At 40.2% G+C, this 15364-nt stretch overlaps 1 protein-coding gene and 1 pseudogene across 1 annotated transcript in view; one reads left to right on the top strand and one right to left on the bottom strand.

The window, feature by feature from the left end:
* Nucleotides 1-4193: 4193 nt before the first annotated feature.
* LOC136167514 (gametocyte-specific factor 1-like) lies at nucleotides 4194-4806 on the bottom strand (annotated as a pseudogene).
* A 6028-nt stretch (nucleotides 4807-10834) lies between these two features.
* Nucleotides 10835-15364, top strand: part of NCKAP1L (NCK associated protein 1 like) — a 50974-nt gene continuing 46444 nt past the window's right edge. Inside the window, exons 1-3 of the mRNA XM_065935496.1 lie at nucleotides 10835-10975; nucleotides 12047-12157; nucleotides 12851-12943. Coding sequence (XP_065791568.1) covers nucleotides 10874-10975; nucleotides 12047-12157; nucleotides 12851-12943 — 306 coding nt within the window. The 5' untranslated portion in view covers nucleotides 10835-10873. The remainder of the gene's footprint in view (nucleotides 10976-12046; nucleotides 12158-12850; nucleotides 12944-15364) is intronic.

Raw genomic sequence — 15364 nt, 5'->3', positions numbered from 1 at the left:
AGTTCAAAAGCATCAATTTTTCAGCACTCAGCTTTCTTCACAGTCCAACTCTCACATCCATACATGACCACTGGAAAAACCATAGCCTTGACCAGATGGACCTTTGTTGGCAAAGTAATGTCTCTGCTTTTTAATATGCTGTCTAGGCTGGTCACAACTTTCCTTCCAAAGAGTAAGCGTCTTTTAATTTCATGGCTGCAGTCACCATCTGCAGTGATTTTGGAGCCCCCCAAAAAAAAGTCTGACACTGTTTCCACTGTCTCCCCATCTATTTGCCATGAGGTGATGGGACCAGATGCCATGATCTTAGTTTTCTGAATGTTAAGCTTTAAGCCAACTTTTTCACTGTCCTCTTTCACTTTCATCAAGAAGCTTTTTAGTTCCTCTTCATTTTCTGCCATAAGGGTGGTGTCATCTGCATATCTGAGGTTACTGATATTTCTTCTGGCAATCTTGATTCCAGCTTGTGCTTCTTCCAGCCCAGTGTTTCTCATGATGTACTCTGAATATAAGTTAAATAAGCAGGGTGACAATATACAGCCTTGACGTATTCCTTTTCCTATTTGGAACCAGTCTGTTGTTCCATGTCCAGTTATAACTGTTGCTTCCTGACCTGCATATTGGTTTCTCAAGAGGCAGGTCAGGTGGTCTGGTATTCCCATCTCTTTCAGAATTTTCCATAGTTTATTGTGATCCACACAGTCGAAGTCTTTGGTGTAGTCAATAAAGCAGAAATAGATGTTTTTCTGGAACTCTCTTGCTTTTTTGATGATCCAAAGGATATTGGCAATTTGAGCTCTGGTTCCTCTGCCTCTTCTAAAACCAGCTTGAACATCTGGAAGTTCTCGGTTCACGTTTTGCTGAATCCTGGCTTGGAGAATTTTGAGCATTACTTTACTAGCGTGTGAGATGAGTGCAATTGTGCAGTAGTTTGAGCATTCTTTGGGATTGCCTTTCTTAGGGATTGGAGATAAAAGTTACTTTAACAAAAATAGTTCATACTACTGTCCATGAGGGTAGGAATTACTGGTTTTGTGTTAGTTTCTGTTTTACATAATTCCTTTCCACCTTCCCTTCCCCATGTGTATCTAGTGAGTAACTCCATTGATGGCTCCTCTAACTCTGGGCTGTGCCTTTGAGTTTGTGTGTTTGGGGAATCCTGACCTGGTTCGTGTAGAGTTCCTTCCCTTTCATAGCTTTAGGAATTGATTTTTCATATCTCAAAAATCTTACACAGAATTGAGAACCTTGTGTAATCAAGTCCTTGATGGATTAAAGTCCTAAGTGGAGCTTTAGGAAAGTAATGCTCAAAATTCTCCAAGTCAGGCTTCAACAGTACATGAACTGTGAACTTCCAGATGTTCAAGCTGGATTTAGAAAAGGCAGAGGAACCAGAGATCAAATTACCAACATCCACTGGATCATCGAAAAACCAAGAGAGTTCCAGAAAAACATCTACTTCTGCTATATTGACCACACTAAAGCCTTCGACTGTGTGGATCACAACAAACTGGAAAATTCTTAAAGAGGTGGGAATACCAGACCACCTGACCTGCCTCTTGATAAATCTGTATGCAGGTCAAGAAGCAACAGTTAGAACTGGACATGGAACAGCAGACTGGTTCCAAATAGGGCAAGGAGTATGTCAAGGCTGTATGTTGCCACCCTGCTTATTTAACTTATATGCAGAGTACATCATGAGAAATGCTGGGCTGGATGAAGCACAAGCTGGAATCAAGATTGCTGGGAGAAATATCAGTAACCTCAGATATGCAGTTGACACCATCCTTATGGCAGAAAATGAAGAAGAACTAAAAAGTCTCTTAATAAAAGTGAAAGAAGAGAGTGAAAAAGTTGGCTTAAATCTCAACATTCAGAAAACTAGGATCATGGCATCTGATCCCATCATTTCATGGGAAATAGATGGGGAAACAGTGGAAACAGTGACAGACTTTATTTTTGGACTCCAAAATCACTGCAGATGGTGATTGCAGTCATGAAATCAAGAGATGGTTGCTCCTTAGAAGAAAAACTATGACCAACATAGACAGTATATTAAAAAACAGAGACATTACTTTGGCAACAAAGGTTCATCTAGTCAAAGCTACGGTTTTTCCAGTAGCCATGTATGGATGTGAGAGTTGGACTATAAAGAAAGCTGAGCACCCAAGAATTGATGCTTTTGAACTGTGGTGTTGGAGAAGACTCTGGAGAGTCCCTTGGACTGCAAGATCAGTCCTGGGTGTTCATTGGAAGGACTGATGCTGAAACTGAAACTCCAATACTTTGGCCACCTGATGCGAAGAACTGACTCTTTGGAAAAGACCCTGATGCTGGGAAAGATTGAAGGTGGGAGTAGAAGGGGATGGCAGAGGATGAGATGGTTGGATGACAACACCAACTTAATGGACATGAGTTTGAGTAGGCCCTGGGAGTTGGTGATGGACAGGGAGGCCTGGCATGCTGCAGTCTATGGGGTTGCAAAGAGTTGGACACGACTGAGAGCCTTAGGAAAGGAATGGAAGTACTCAGAGCCCATGACTACAGCTCTTTTAAATTTTGTAATTGAAGCTTAGGCATCTGCCATGATCTACTGGCCATCTCACTCAAAGATATTCTATTAGAATAGAGATATTCTATTCTTTATTTTAATAGCTTCTATAAGATGATTTATCTTACCTTTCACAAACCAGCATTTTTGGAGTAAATGTCTTAAAGAAAAGTGAAGAAGAATGATGTGTGTTATCTAGAAAGAAGGAAAGCAGGAAGAAGTAACACAAGTACCAAGCATTTTTATGTTGTTGCAGAGAAGGCTAACTGGCAGGAGATTTGAGTCTCCCTTCCATAGTTGTTGCTGGAAAATTCTGGAGACTACCTCCCTGACATAGGTCTGGTCATGTGACTTGTTTTTGCCGTTGGGATGTGAATAGAAATATTCTCTTCCGGGCTGAGGTGGTTAAGAGGCAGCTGTACTTTCTCCATTCTCTTTTTGTGGCAGCTTGGGAAGCCAGGTGTGAAAGGTGACAGTCAAGGGATGAAGAACCTGTGTTCTTGAATCACCACTCCTACTGAATACTCACACTGGGTTGTACACAAGGAAATTTCTGTTGTGTTAAATCATGAGATTAACACTATTTGGACTTTCTCTTAAAAGGGCTTGCATTGCTCTAACACGCATCTTAATTTAATTTAATTTATTTATTTGATAACACATCTTTATTTAATATTAGTCTACTATACCTTATGGGGGCTTCCCAGGTGGCACTAGTGATAAATAATTCTCCTGCAATGCAGAAAATGCAGGAGATGCGGGTTTGATCCCTGGGTCAGGAAGACCCCCTGGAGGAGAGCCTAGCAGCCCACTCCAGTATTCTTGCCTGGAGAATTCCATGGACAGAGGAGCTTGGTGGGCTGCAGTTCAAGGGTTGGACATGACTGAAGTGACTGAGCAAGCCCACATTGTACCTTATGAGGTAGATATTATTCCTTTTATAGATGAGGAAGATGTGTTTGAGCAGCAACTTTCCTTAAGGCCAGAGTAGATAGTTGAACCTAGGTCTGACTTGAAAAGCTAGTGAGTTCTACAATATAACATGCTGCATATTAGAGAAAAGATATCCTTTGAGATAGGATAAATCCTAATCTTTTAGATTACAAGTTTCAGTTTTTACCAGTAAGTTTTTTCTATGGAAAGTGACTTGGTATTGGTACGATAAGAATCTGTTAATTCCTATATGTGAATCTAATTATTAGATTTAATTAGACTCCTTTTTACTGGGTTGCCTCTCTAGAGACACATGAAATTCTCAAATTTACACTTTTGATTGCTCTGATGAAGGATTTTGTGGGAGGAGTATTAAGACTTAATTACTGCAAGGTGGCTGTACTTATTGGCTCAGAGGACTTAGAGTCCAAGCATTCACTTAGTGCTCACTGTCTCACTTTGCTTACCTGTGTTCCAGACATCAGGGCCAGGAATCTGATTGGCAACTTTAGAAATTTTTCATTTGGTTCCAAACTTGGAGAAATAACCTTTGGAGGGTTAAAAAGCTTTCTGAAATATAGCAGACAAAAGTTACAGAAGCAGAGTGGAAACTGTTTTTTTTCATTCCTCATTTGGCTAAGGTTTCCATAGCTATCAGATATGGAGGGTTGAGGGGGGGGAGAATAATAGAACTCAACTCCACCTCCACTTAGAAAACTCCACTCCAAACAGAAAACTTAACATCATCTGTAGCAGTCCTATTGACACAGTTAGCCCATGTTCTTTGAGCCTTTTTGTAGGAACCACATGACAAGCATTATATTTTCAGTTAGCCATCTTTTTAGCTATCTTTGGATTTTTCTAAAAGGAAGAAGTTCTTATTAAATGGCATTAAGGTTTTGCCTGAATTCCACCCTCCATTCCTTTCTGGAAATGCTGAAGATATATCATGTTCCAATGTTAAGAGCTTTCAGGTTTCATGCATAGTCAGGAGTTTGTTCTTAAAAAAAAAAAAAATCTTTAATCTTTTATATTCTGAGTTTGTTTTTCTCCCTGCATTGACTTAACAGTTATCAGGGAAACTTACCTTTCTGCATGATGCCAGGTGGTACTGTAACCTGCTGGCTGACATCCTGTGGTTTGGGTCATAAGGACACACTTTTGAGGCTTCTGACTCCGTGAGGCCTAAATAGCAGGCAAAGAAAATATTGACATTTAAGATCAGGTAATCTTGACATAAGTCTATTTCCTGTTCTCAAAAAGAGAGTGGTGTAGAAGATATGAGTATCTCAAGTCTTACCTATGAAAGTTTCGGATAACATAAGCCGTAGCCTAGCTAGTTAGATAACAGGATTACAGGACAAGTTCACTTCTTATATGCCTTGAAAGGCCAAAAATTAATATTTGTACACATATTATATAACTTGTATTAAATAGTTTATCTTTTTACCTTTCAATAGAATATTAAATAAACTGGCAGGATTCTTAAAAAGCTCACAGTATCGGGTAAAATGAAGTTTAACACCATAAGCTAGAGAGTCCTGGAGAAAACTGGGGCAGCTGGTTCCTTTACCGTTCAGCACTGCTGTCTTCCGTCTCTCCACCAAACCTGTCTGAATGAAGCTCTTTTCCAGACATAGATACTACTTGTCAGATAGGTCAGCCTAACCACTTTTGGGGAGCAGGATTTGGAAGAAAGAACATTACTATGTTTAGGTTCAGGCTACTTTATATGAGAATGCTAGTCTGAAATCTCTAAAGTCATAGGTATTAACACATGAAGACTCCTAGAAGCGAACTAAGAATACACTGTCTCAAATCTGCTGCATTTTACTGCCAATAGGAGGCCTACTTTCCCTTATGGCTAGCTGTCTTTAGCAACTCAGACATGCACTTCAAGGACTCCCAAGTTTCCAGGCAACAGCTACAGCTGAGATTTCTGCAAAGCAGAAACAGCATAGTCTGATGGGGGTGGTTGAGGGGAGAAAGATCAAGGCGGACTGGTATAAGCAGTAGGGATAGAAAAGTGCCTAGAATAGCCCATTTCAATTCTACTTTGCATCATGCCTAGGGCATAGACAAAGAGCACAGAGCTAGACTGTTAAATGTCAGATTTTCCTGAGGGCATTTAGGTGATTAAGTCTAGGGATTTAAACTCAGGTACCTTTCAGGAACCCAAGACGTTTTTTTTTTTTTTTTAAAGCTTACAATGCATATTAATGATTATATTAGAGCCATGAAAACTAATTGTGAGGTGAATTGGCTCCCTGAGTGTAAAGGCTGCAGTACATATAGTCCAATATTATATAGCTATCTTTAGATTCTTAAAGAATATGGAAAAGGAGATTTAATACTTGAATGTAGTTGTCAAATAACCCTAAACCCTTATTTTTAAATTAATTTATTTTTAATAGAAGGATAACTGCTTTACAGAATTTTGTTGTTTTCTGTCAAACCTCAACATGAATCAGCCTCAACATGAATCAGGAGGTATATATATATCCCCTCCCTTTTGAACCTCCCTCCCATCTCCCTCCTCATCCCACCCCTCTAGGTTGATACAGAGGCCCTGCCAAACCCTTATTTTTAGCAGCCTAGAAAAGTTTGAAGTTTGACTGGACTGATAAGGCTGGTCTTAATAAACAAAGAGTGCTTCAGAATGGGCCTGGAGTATTGGTGACCTGGGAAAGAGAAGGAAAGTGAAGTCGCTCAGTCGTGTACGACTCTTTGTGACCCCATGGACTGTAGCCTACCAGGCTCCTCTGTCCATGGGACTTTCCAGGCAAGAGTACTGGAATGGGTTCCCATTTATCGCTCACCTAATTATAGATAGCTGAATATCCCATGGAGAGAGACCAACACTATAATGGAGGTCATTTGGTTTAATACATGTCAGACTCAGCAAGCGTATTCCAATCTTGATGCTAGCTTGATACTTAAACATAGTCTAAGGCTCTTTAGACCTACCTTATTCTTGAAACAGTGTCTCTCAAAAAAAAAAGGACAGAGTGCCTTGAAGAGGAAGACCCTTCTGTAAGGCAAAACAAGGCAAATAGCTGAAGAGGGAAAGTACAGTACCTTTCAGTCCAGGTGATGTGAAGCAACTTTCTGTTTGAGCTACCGAATTCCTCTTCTCCCACTGTATGTTCTGTGGTTTCTCAGAGGTTTCAAAGTTTTTGATGTCATAGTTAAATCTTGAGAAGTGATTCTCCATCCCAGTCGTGTGTGCCTGAGAATCACTGAGTAGTTTTAAAGTGACAGAGCTTTTGACCCCACCCCAGAACTATTGGATTAGAATCCTCATGAAAGGGGTCTGGCTAACTGTGGCTTTAAAAGAGTTCCACAGGGGATTCTGATTTGTAGCCAGGGTTACTAGACCCTCCTCTGGGGTAATTAAATTACACCTCAAAGTGTACCACCAGTTTCCAGCAGAAACTGCCACATAATGTTTCCAGTGAGTTGCACTAAAGATTACCTGTTGGCATGATTAGTCTCACCCTTAAACCTGGCCTTTTTCTTTATGGGGTGCAAAATAGAATTCTGCAGACAGCAACATAAGCTCACTACATGTTAAAAAAAGAAAAAAATTATATTTGGTGTTCCTAATCCAGCTACCAGGTTTTGAGCCAAATATGTACGTATACCAGGTCATACAATTACTTGTGCAGTTGTATGAGGGGTTTCTGCCATTGTATAGATTAGGAAACCAACTCAGTGGTGATGGATAGCCTAAAGTTACAAAATGAGTGTTTGAGTATCATTATTAATATTATTTGATGTAATACTTGTCAAGCACTTGAAGGACCTGATACATAGTAAATAACCAAGTCATCACTTTACATGCAGTAACTTATTTAATAGACACAATATACCCAAGAAATAGGAACTATTATCAATATCATTTCCATTTTGCACTCAGGGAAACTGGATCAGAGCTGGTAAGTGATAGAGTTGGGATGTGAACTCAAATTACCTGGCTCCAGAACCTGGGATTCTAGTCCTAAGGCTCAGTCCACTGTACTCAATTACTTTGAGCTCAAATTTCTCTCTGATGCCACAATGTAGACTTTTCCCATATGTCAAGTACAGGCAAGTAAGTGTTTCCAGGCCCTAGCAATCTTACAGTTCAGCTGAGGTGGCAGTATAATATGAAATAGGCAATTAAAAGGTGAAAACTAATTTAGGTGTAAAATATGTGATATAGACCAAGTGCTGTAGGAATTCAACAAGGCTGGACTTCAGATTGTTTGTGCTAGATCCAGACGGCTGACTAGGAATTCAGTTTAGCAAGAGGGAAAGCATAGATAAATGGGAAAGGCAGAAATGAAAAATGAACATAGGACATTGACTATAGACTGAGAACTTGGTCTCCATTAAGTTAGGATATACTAGGGGACAGCAGAATACAAGATTGGCTTGGCATGGAGTGTCTTCAATAACATATTTAGGATGAGGATAAGAAATGCACGTGAGAGGATGTCCCTGGTGGTACAGTGGACAAGAATCTGCCTGCCAATACGGGGGACACCCGTTGGATCCCTGGTCTCGTAAGATCCCACATGCCGCAGAGCAGCTAAGCCCGTGCACCACAACTATTGAGCCTGTGTTCTAGAGCCCAAGAGTCACAGCTACTGAGGCCCACACACCTAAAGCCTATATTTGGCAACCAGAGAAGCCACTACAACGGGAAGTCTGTGCACTGCAATGAAGAGTAGCCCCCACTTGCTGCAACTAGAGAAAGCCTGCGCACAGCAGTGAAGAACCAGCGCAGCCAAAATAAATAATAAATTTAAAAAAAGAGAAAGAAATGCAAGTGAGAAAGATCCAATAGGAACTATATTAACCTATAGGGAGGCTGCTGCTGTTCTATTGCTTTTCAGCTCCCTAGGTATTGGTGTCTTTCTGCCTGCCCTTTATTCTCCTCCATCAAGGTGAAAGACCAGTAGAAACCTCACGAATCTCTTTAGAGAAACTGAATTTCTTTGGTAATAGCAAGTGATTCAGGTATCTGGGGCCACTATCACCTTACACTAGGCCCATAGCCTTCTAGGGACTCAGTTGCAGGAAATAAACTGGAAGGCAGATTCTATATTCTGAAAATGCAAAACCTACATTAGAGATATTTGAAATTTTATTCTGTCTTTTTGTTTCTTTGAAAAGGGTTTGGAAAGGAGGTAGATATGAAGACAATTCTGTCTGATTTAGAATTTTCTGAGGACGTTCTGCTTTTTGCCTTGTAAGAAACTTGAAAGGGAGCTGATTTTCTTGATAAGGCCTAACTTGGAATGGCAAGAATATTTTAGTGCTAAAATTTACCTAGTCTTCTAAGATTTAAAGTCTGTCATTAATTTCCCCTCGTTAATCTCAGTTAATTTCATTCTTCTTCATGGGACCTGTTTCTCAGGTTAGTCTTTTTTCATGACATTTATTGTATTATTATTTTTAAAAAGAAAATAGATTTTATTTTTTGGCAGCACTGGGTCTTTGTTGCTGCGTGCAGGCTTTTCTAGTTGTGGCAAGTGGGGGCTACTGCTTACTCTAGTTGTGGTGCTCAGGCTTCTATGTCTCAGCGACCTCTCTTGTTGCAGAGCACTGGTTCTAGGCCCTTGGGCTTAGTAGTTGTGGTTCATGGGCTTAGTCACTTTGCATCACATGGAATCTGGATCAGGGATCGAACGGGTATCCCCTGCACTGCAAGGCAGATTCTCAACCACGGGATTGCCAGGGAAGCCCCTAATTTAGTCTTAATAATTCAGCAAATAAATCAGCATATTTATTGAATGGCTACTGTGTCTAAGAGGTGGTCTAGATCGGTGTTTCTTAACATGTGCCCAATGGACCATTTGCACCAAAACCTCCTAGCGTACTTGTCAATTCAGACTTCTCGACCCCACTGTAGACCTTCCAATCCTGAATCTCAGGAGACACGGACTGATCTGTTTCTTAAGTACCCTTAAGAAATCATTGTACTTAAGTGGGGATTCTCAAACCTGAGAGAGCATTGAAGTTAACCTGGAGGGCTTGTTAAAACAGAGTGCTGGACCCTGCCGCTGCTTTGGATTTAGTAGGTCTGGGTGTGTGTTAGTCTCTCAGTCGTGTCCGACTCTCTGTGACCCCCATAGACTGTAGTCCACCAGGTTCCTCTGTCCATGGAATTCTCCAGGCAAGTTTACTGGAGTGGGTTGCCATTTCCTTCTCCAAGGTCTGGGTTAGGACCTGAGAATTTGCATGTCTGATAAGTATCTCAGTGATGCTAATGTGACCACCCTTTGAGAATCACTATGCTAGAGCATTGTGAGGGAGATGAAGAAGTATCAGATGCAATTCCTGTCATTAAGGAACTTATGCTATAGTTGGGGAGATAAGACATACCCAACAGTATAACAAGGAATACATGTTATATATAATGTTTGATATTGAATAGGGTAGCTTGGAGGAGTTGGGATTTAACTGGGCCCTGACAGGTGGATAGTCCTAAACTTCAGGAGAGAATAACAGGTATTCTTGCGTGTGTGTATGCGTGCTAAGTCACTTCAGTGGTGTCTGACTCTTTGCGACTGTATAGACTGTAGCCCACCAGGCTCCTCTGTCCGTGGGATTTCCCAGGCAAGAATACTGGAGTGGGTTGCCATTTCCTTCTCTAAGGGATCTTCCCAACCCAGGAATCGAAACTGCATTTCTTATGTCTCTTGCATTGGGACGCTGGTTCTTTACCATTAGCGCCACTTGGGAAGCCCAGGCATTCTTGATGGGGATATAGAAGAGGGAAAGTATAAAGGTGGATGGGACTTGTTTGTCTGCTGTGGAGCTTTATATAGGACATTGTTGTTGTCTAGTTGCTATGTGATATCCAACTCTTTTTTGACCCCATGGACTGTAGCCTGCTGGGCTCCTCTGTCCGTGGGATGTCCCAGGCAAGAGTACTGGAGTGGGTTGCCATTTCCTTCTCTAGGGGATCTTCCCAACCCAGGAATTGAATCCATGTCTCCTGCATTGGCAGGCAGATTCTTTACCATTGAGCCACCTGGGAAGCCCTTTATAGGACACTAGTGGAAGGCTAAGGGCAAAAAGGTTGGTGCCAGACTATGAAGAGCCTTGAAAGCCTGCCCCTCTCCCCCACCCCACTCATTTCAGTCTTACCAAAATTACTGCAGAGCTAGAAAGAGGAAGTGTCCCCTGCTGAGTGTGCAAGAGGAAGTACAGAAGATTCTGAGGGCCTATGAGGCGTAATGACTACTTTCAGCCACAAGCCAATTGTAGAGGTGACAGGAAGACTAGCGCACCAACCAGGCTGGGAGCCTCCGCCCAGAGGGTGTCACCACTTTAGCTGAAAGTGTTTGGGGAGATCAGGCATTGCTGTCTGGATGCTCCTGTCTCTCAGTGGCCATCATGTCTTTGACCTCTGCCTACCAGCATAAATTAGCAGAGAAGCTCACTATTCTGAATGATCGAGGTCAGGGGGTCCTCATCCGGATGTATAACATCAAGAAGGTAAGTGTGGGCAACTGGACTAGCACTAACTATTCCAACAGCAGTAGGGCGGGGACCTCTGAGACCGGCAGGTCCAGCTGTTAGACTCCTTTCTCTTTCCCTCTGGTTTAACTGGCCTTCAATCACTCAGATTATGTAGGACAGCTGGTGCTGGGAGGCAGAAGGGGAGGCTTTTCTTCAGGGCTTCCGCCTTTTTGGGTATGATTCTCACCCCAAAGAGAACGTCTGCTTTCTACTGGGGGTAACGGTGGGATGGGAAATAATGTTCTGAGTCGCCTGGATAAATGTCTGGGTCTAGAATCCTGGGTCTTATTGTTTAGTGCTGGCCCCCACACTCTGAAGAAATTGAGTTGGGTGTCTGGCAAAAGTTTTTAAATGGAAGTACTTTCCCTGAAAGGAAAAAATAGATAGGAAATTTGGGTTTAAAAAAAAAGGAGTAACTACCTTTGAGTTACTTAGAGTCTGAGACAGGTCTCACTGTGGTCTTATTTATGTGTGTTTAGGATAGGAACTGTGAAATTGGGAGAAGCTGGTGACAAGAGGTGGGCTAGTGCGGGGCCTAGTGAAGTTAAGAAATAAAGATGGGTGGGAATGGGGTTTTTGGGAACGAAAATGGGGGATTTGGGGGAGGGGACCTTGGTGCATTTCATAATAAAACAAATCACTGGGACACAGTTTCATCTCCATGCCTCCTATAAATGCCCTTGGGATGATATGCTTATATAATGGACATAATTATGACACTAATTCTCCCACTAAGTCTAGCTCCTGAGCAGCTGCTTTTCTTACTTCTTCCGGCTTCGGCTGAGGGGTGGAGAGAGCTTCCTCTTTGTGCCGGGCCCAAGCAGACGTTAGACTTTATCCAGCAAGACGAAATGCCCAGGTTATTTAGCTCTTCTGATGGTTGGCTTAATGTTATGGAACTTTTACCTGACCTACTCTTATTCTTTTATAATCCTCAGATCCCCTTTCCCTAAGAGAGATTGTGTAAGAATGCACAATGTGGGAAGAGGTATGTTTCCGAGGAACAGGAGAAAGGGTTGATAAACATAATGTTATTTATCTGTGCAGACTTGTTCAGACCCTAAATCCAAGCCCCCTTTCTTATTGGAAAAGTCCATGGAATCATCTCTCAAGTACATCAACAAAAAATTTCCCAACATAGATATCCGAAACAGCACGGTAAGAATGATGTCCCTCTTCTGTCCTTTCTCCAAAATAACTGTGCTTGAATGGTTCAAGCTCTCTTTTGATGGCCTCTCTTTGAACTTGCCAGAGGATGGAGTGGCCTTTTTTTAGTTTTCCTAAGCTAAACCACAGGGCTTCAGGTTGTTGTAGTCTTGAGATTTCTGAGATAAGATGAGATTCTCCTAAGGGTAAGCTGGAGCAAAACGTTGACCCTATTCACAAGAACACTTTGTTCTTATTGAGAAGGAGAGCTCTCCTGATGCAGCAGTTGCATATATTTTCTTGTTGCTCCTGTTTCCACTCAGTGTTTTCTTGTTTACTGTCTTAGCGTTATGCATCTAGTGGCATATGCCTTACTTCTCCCTTTTTAAATGTTACCCCTAGATTTCTTACCATCTTACTTAAAACGTCTTCTCATTCAGCTACTTTTGACTTAGATATGAATAGTAAACCACTTTGGCTGAAAAAGACCTTGAAATTTTCTCTCATTTAGCACTCTTTGTCTAGTCAGGATTACATGCAACCATCCTGCCTAGATAGAGAATATGCAGTCCGAAACTTCAGAATTTGGAGATCTTCCAGCTTCCTCTGTCTGCATATTTTAACCCTCTTTAAGGATGTTTTAGATGTAACCCCTGTTGTCTTGGGTTGCTTTGACCACTTGTCTTCTCACTTTGTTTCTTTCAGCAACATTTAGGACCAGTACAGCGGGAAAAATCTGAGATAATTAGATACCTTACCAACTACTACCAGTCATTTGTGGATGTTATGGAATTTCGGGTGAGCTCTCTCTAGCCCAAGTACCCAATGTTTGGATGTTCGTGTATGTTCCTTATTATTGTTTCTTTAAAATATCAGATGTATTGATATGGAAGGATATCTAAGTTGTATTGTTAAGTGAAAGTGAGTTGTAGAATAGTGTATGATGCAGTTTTATTTTTGTTTTAAAAGATACATAAGTTTAATACACATAGTGTTAGTATATATGTAGGAGAGATTTGGGATATTATACATTAAGCTGTTAAAAATATCTGACTTTGGAACTGGATTATTATGATTGGCTTTAATTTATTACATTATACATTTTTGTATTCTTTTGAGTTAAAATTTTAAGTATTTTCCCCCCAAATTTTATTACAAAATCTATTAAAAAATTTCAAGAGTAGTACAATGAATATTGGTCTATGCTCCCCCTGAATCTCCTGATTTTTAATATTTTGCCATGTTTGCTTATCTTTTTTTTTTTCCCTTGAACCATTTGAGTTGCAGGCACCATGACTTTTCTCTCCATAAATACTTTAGCATACATCTGCTAAGAACAAGAATATTTTCTTACATAACCTTAATGCAGTTATTATACTCAGGAAATGTAAAATTGCTACAATGTTATAGTTATAGCCCATATTCACATTCCTCTAATTTTCTCAAGGATCATACATTGAATTCATGATGTTATGTCTCTTAGTTGTCATATCTTTTTAGTCTTTAATCTAGAATAATTCTCAGCCTTATTTTGTCTTTCATGACACTGACTTTTCTGAAGGATTCAGACTAATTATTTTTCAGAATTTCTCTCAATTTGAGCTTATCTAATTATTAACAATGTTTGGTAGCATAATATATGGATGATATTTTATTTGAGTTCTAAACAATGAATATATAATGTTTTGTAGCCATAAACTGTAAAAAATATTTAGTGCTTTGTTTTTGAAGGGCAGATTGATATAGTGTTTTAATAGTCTTAGAAAATATACTTTTAAATGTAATAATTCTAATTCTAGAAATTTGTCTTAAGGAAACAGTCAGAAGTGCTAAGGTATATGTACAAGAATGTACTCTCTTGCATTTCTATTGCATTATTTATGATAGTGACAACTTGATAATTGATATGTTCAATAACTGGAGGCTTAATTAAAAGTTCAGAGTATGTGTCTATAAGTGAATATTATACAGCTGCTAAAGATGATACATATTTATATTACTTGGCATGGGAAAAATGCTCTTCACATGTTCTTTAGTGTAAAAGCAAATTACAACGTAGCTTAACAGAGGAGATGTCCCTAAAATGTATATTTACACAGATAAAAATGCATATGAAGAAGGTTAGAACTTTGTATGGTGAGATTATGAGTGGTTTTAAAAATGAGTTAAAATTATGTTTGTGTTTTCTGATTTTTCTACAATGAACACATTATTTGTATATTCAAGAAATAAAAAATTTTAGTTATTTGAGTCATGTAAGTTTGTGATGGTATCACAGTATTTCTTCAGCTAGAACAAGAGTATGGAGCCCTGCCTTTGCTGTCTAGGGAGCTAATCCATGCTGGTCATCAGATCATGCAATGAAGATAGAAGTGGGGACACAGAAGATCGTAGGTTCTGAAGGAGGGTCAGTTCAGAGGTTATTCATTTGGAATTGAGAGTAATGGTTAGGAAGAAGGTAGGCACTGGTGGAGGTAGTAGAAGATTGCTGGAAGCATATAGAAAAGTTTTTCACTAGGAGTCCAAAAGACACCTTCTGGTTGCTGCAGTGGTAAACTTCTGAGCCCAAGGAGTTTAGTACAGCTCATTCAGGGTTGGAAGGGAAATAGAGATACAGGTATTGTGTGTTGTGAAGTAGGTAGGCTCTGAATCAGACAGACCTGGTTTCAGCTCTCAGCTTTATCACTTATAAACTGTATGACTTTGGTAAGAAACTCTTTGAATCCCAGTTTCTTTATCTTGTAAAATGGGAAATAAGATTTACTACATGGGGTATTTGTAAAAATTAAATTAGACAACACATTGAAAACACTTAACACAGTGTTTAGTGTATAATAGAGTAATAGGCCAACAGATGTTAAATCTATTTCTTTCTGACTCTATCTTTACAGTATAAAATCTGGGTAGTGACATCGGTTGTGTGAGAGGCTGGAAGCAAACCTCAATTATATTATCCCTTGGGAATTTGGTTGCAGCAAGGAATTGTAGACTGGCCCTCCCAGCAAAGGAGGCAGCATAGACCTAGACAGAGGTCTTGAGGTCATGTAGTACAGAGAGAAGATCATGGGCTCTGGGTTCTAATTCTGGTCCTTACTAGCTTTGTGATCTGTGGTGAGTTTCTTAACTGCTCTCAGCCTCAGTTTCCCTGCATGTTAATTTAGATACAGCCTTTTGGGAAAGATAACTTGGAAATATTTTTTTCTCATACATTTAATAAAT

Source organism: Muntiacus reevesi, chromosome 4 (genome assembly GCF_963930625.1).
Source record: "Muntiacus reevesi chromosome 4, mMunRee1.1, whole genome shotgun sequence".
Lineage (NCBI taxonomy): Eukaryota > Metazoa > Chordata > Mammalia > Artiodactyla > Cervidae > Muntiacus > Muntiacus reevesi.
Note: the sequence above shows the minus strand (reverse complement) of the source record. Positions and strands in the feature narration are given on the sequence as shown.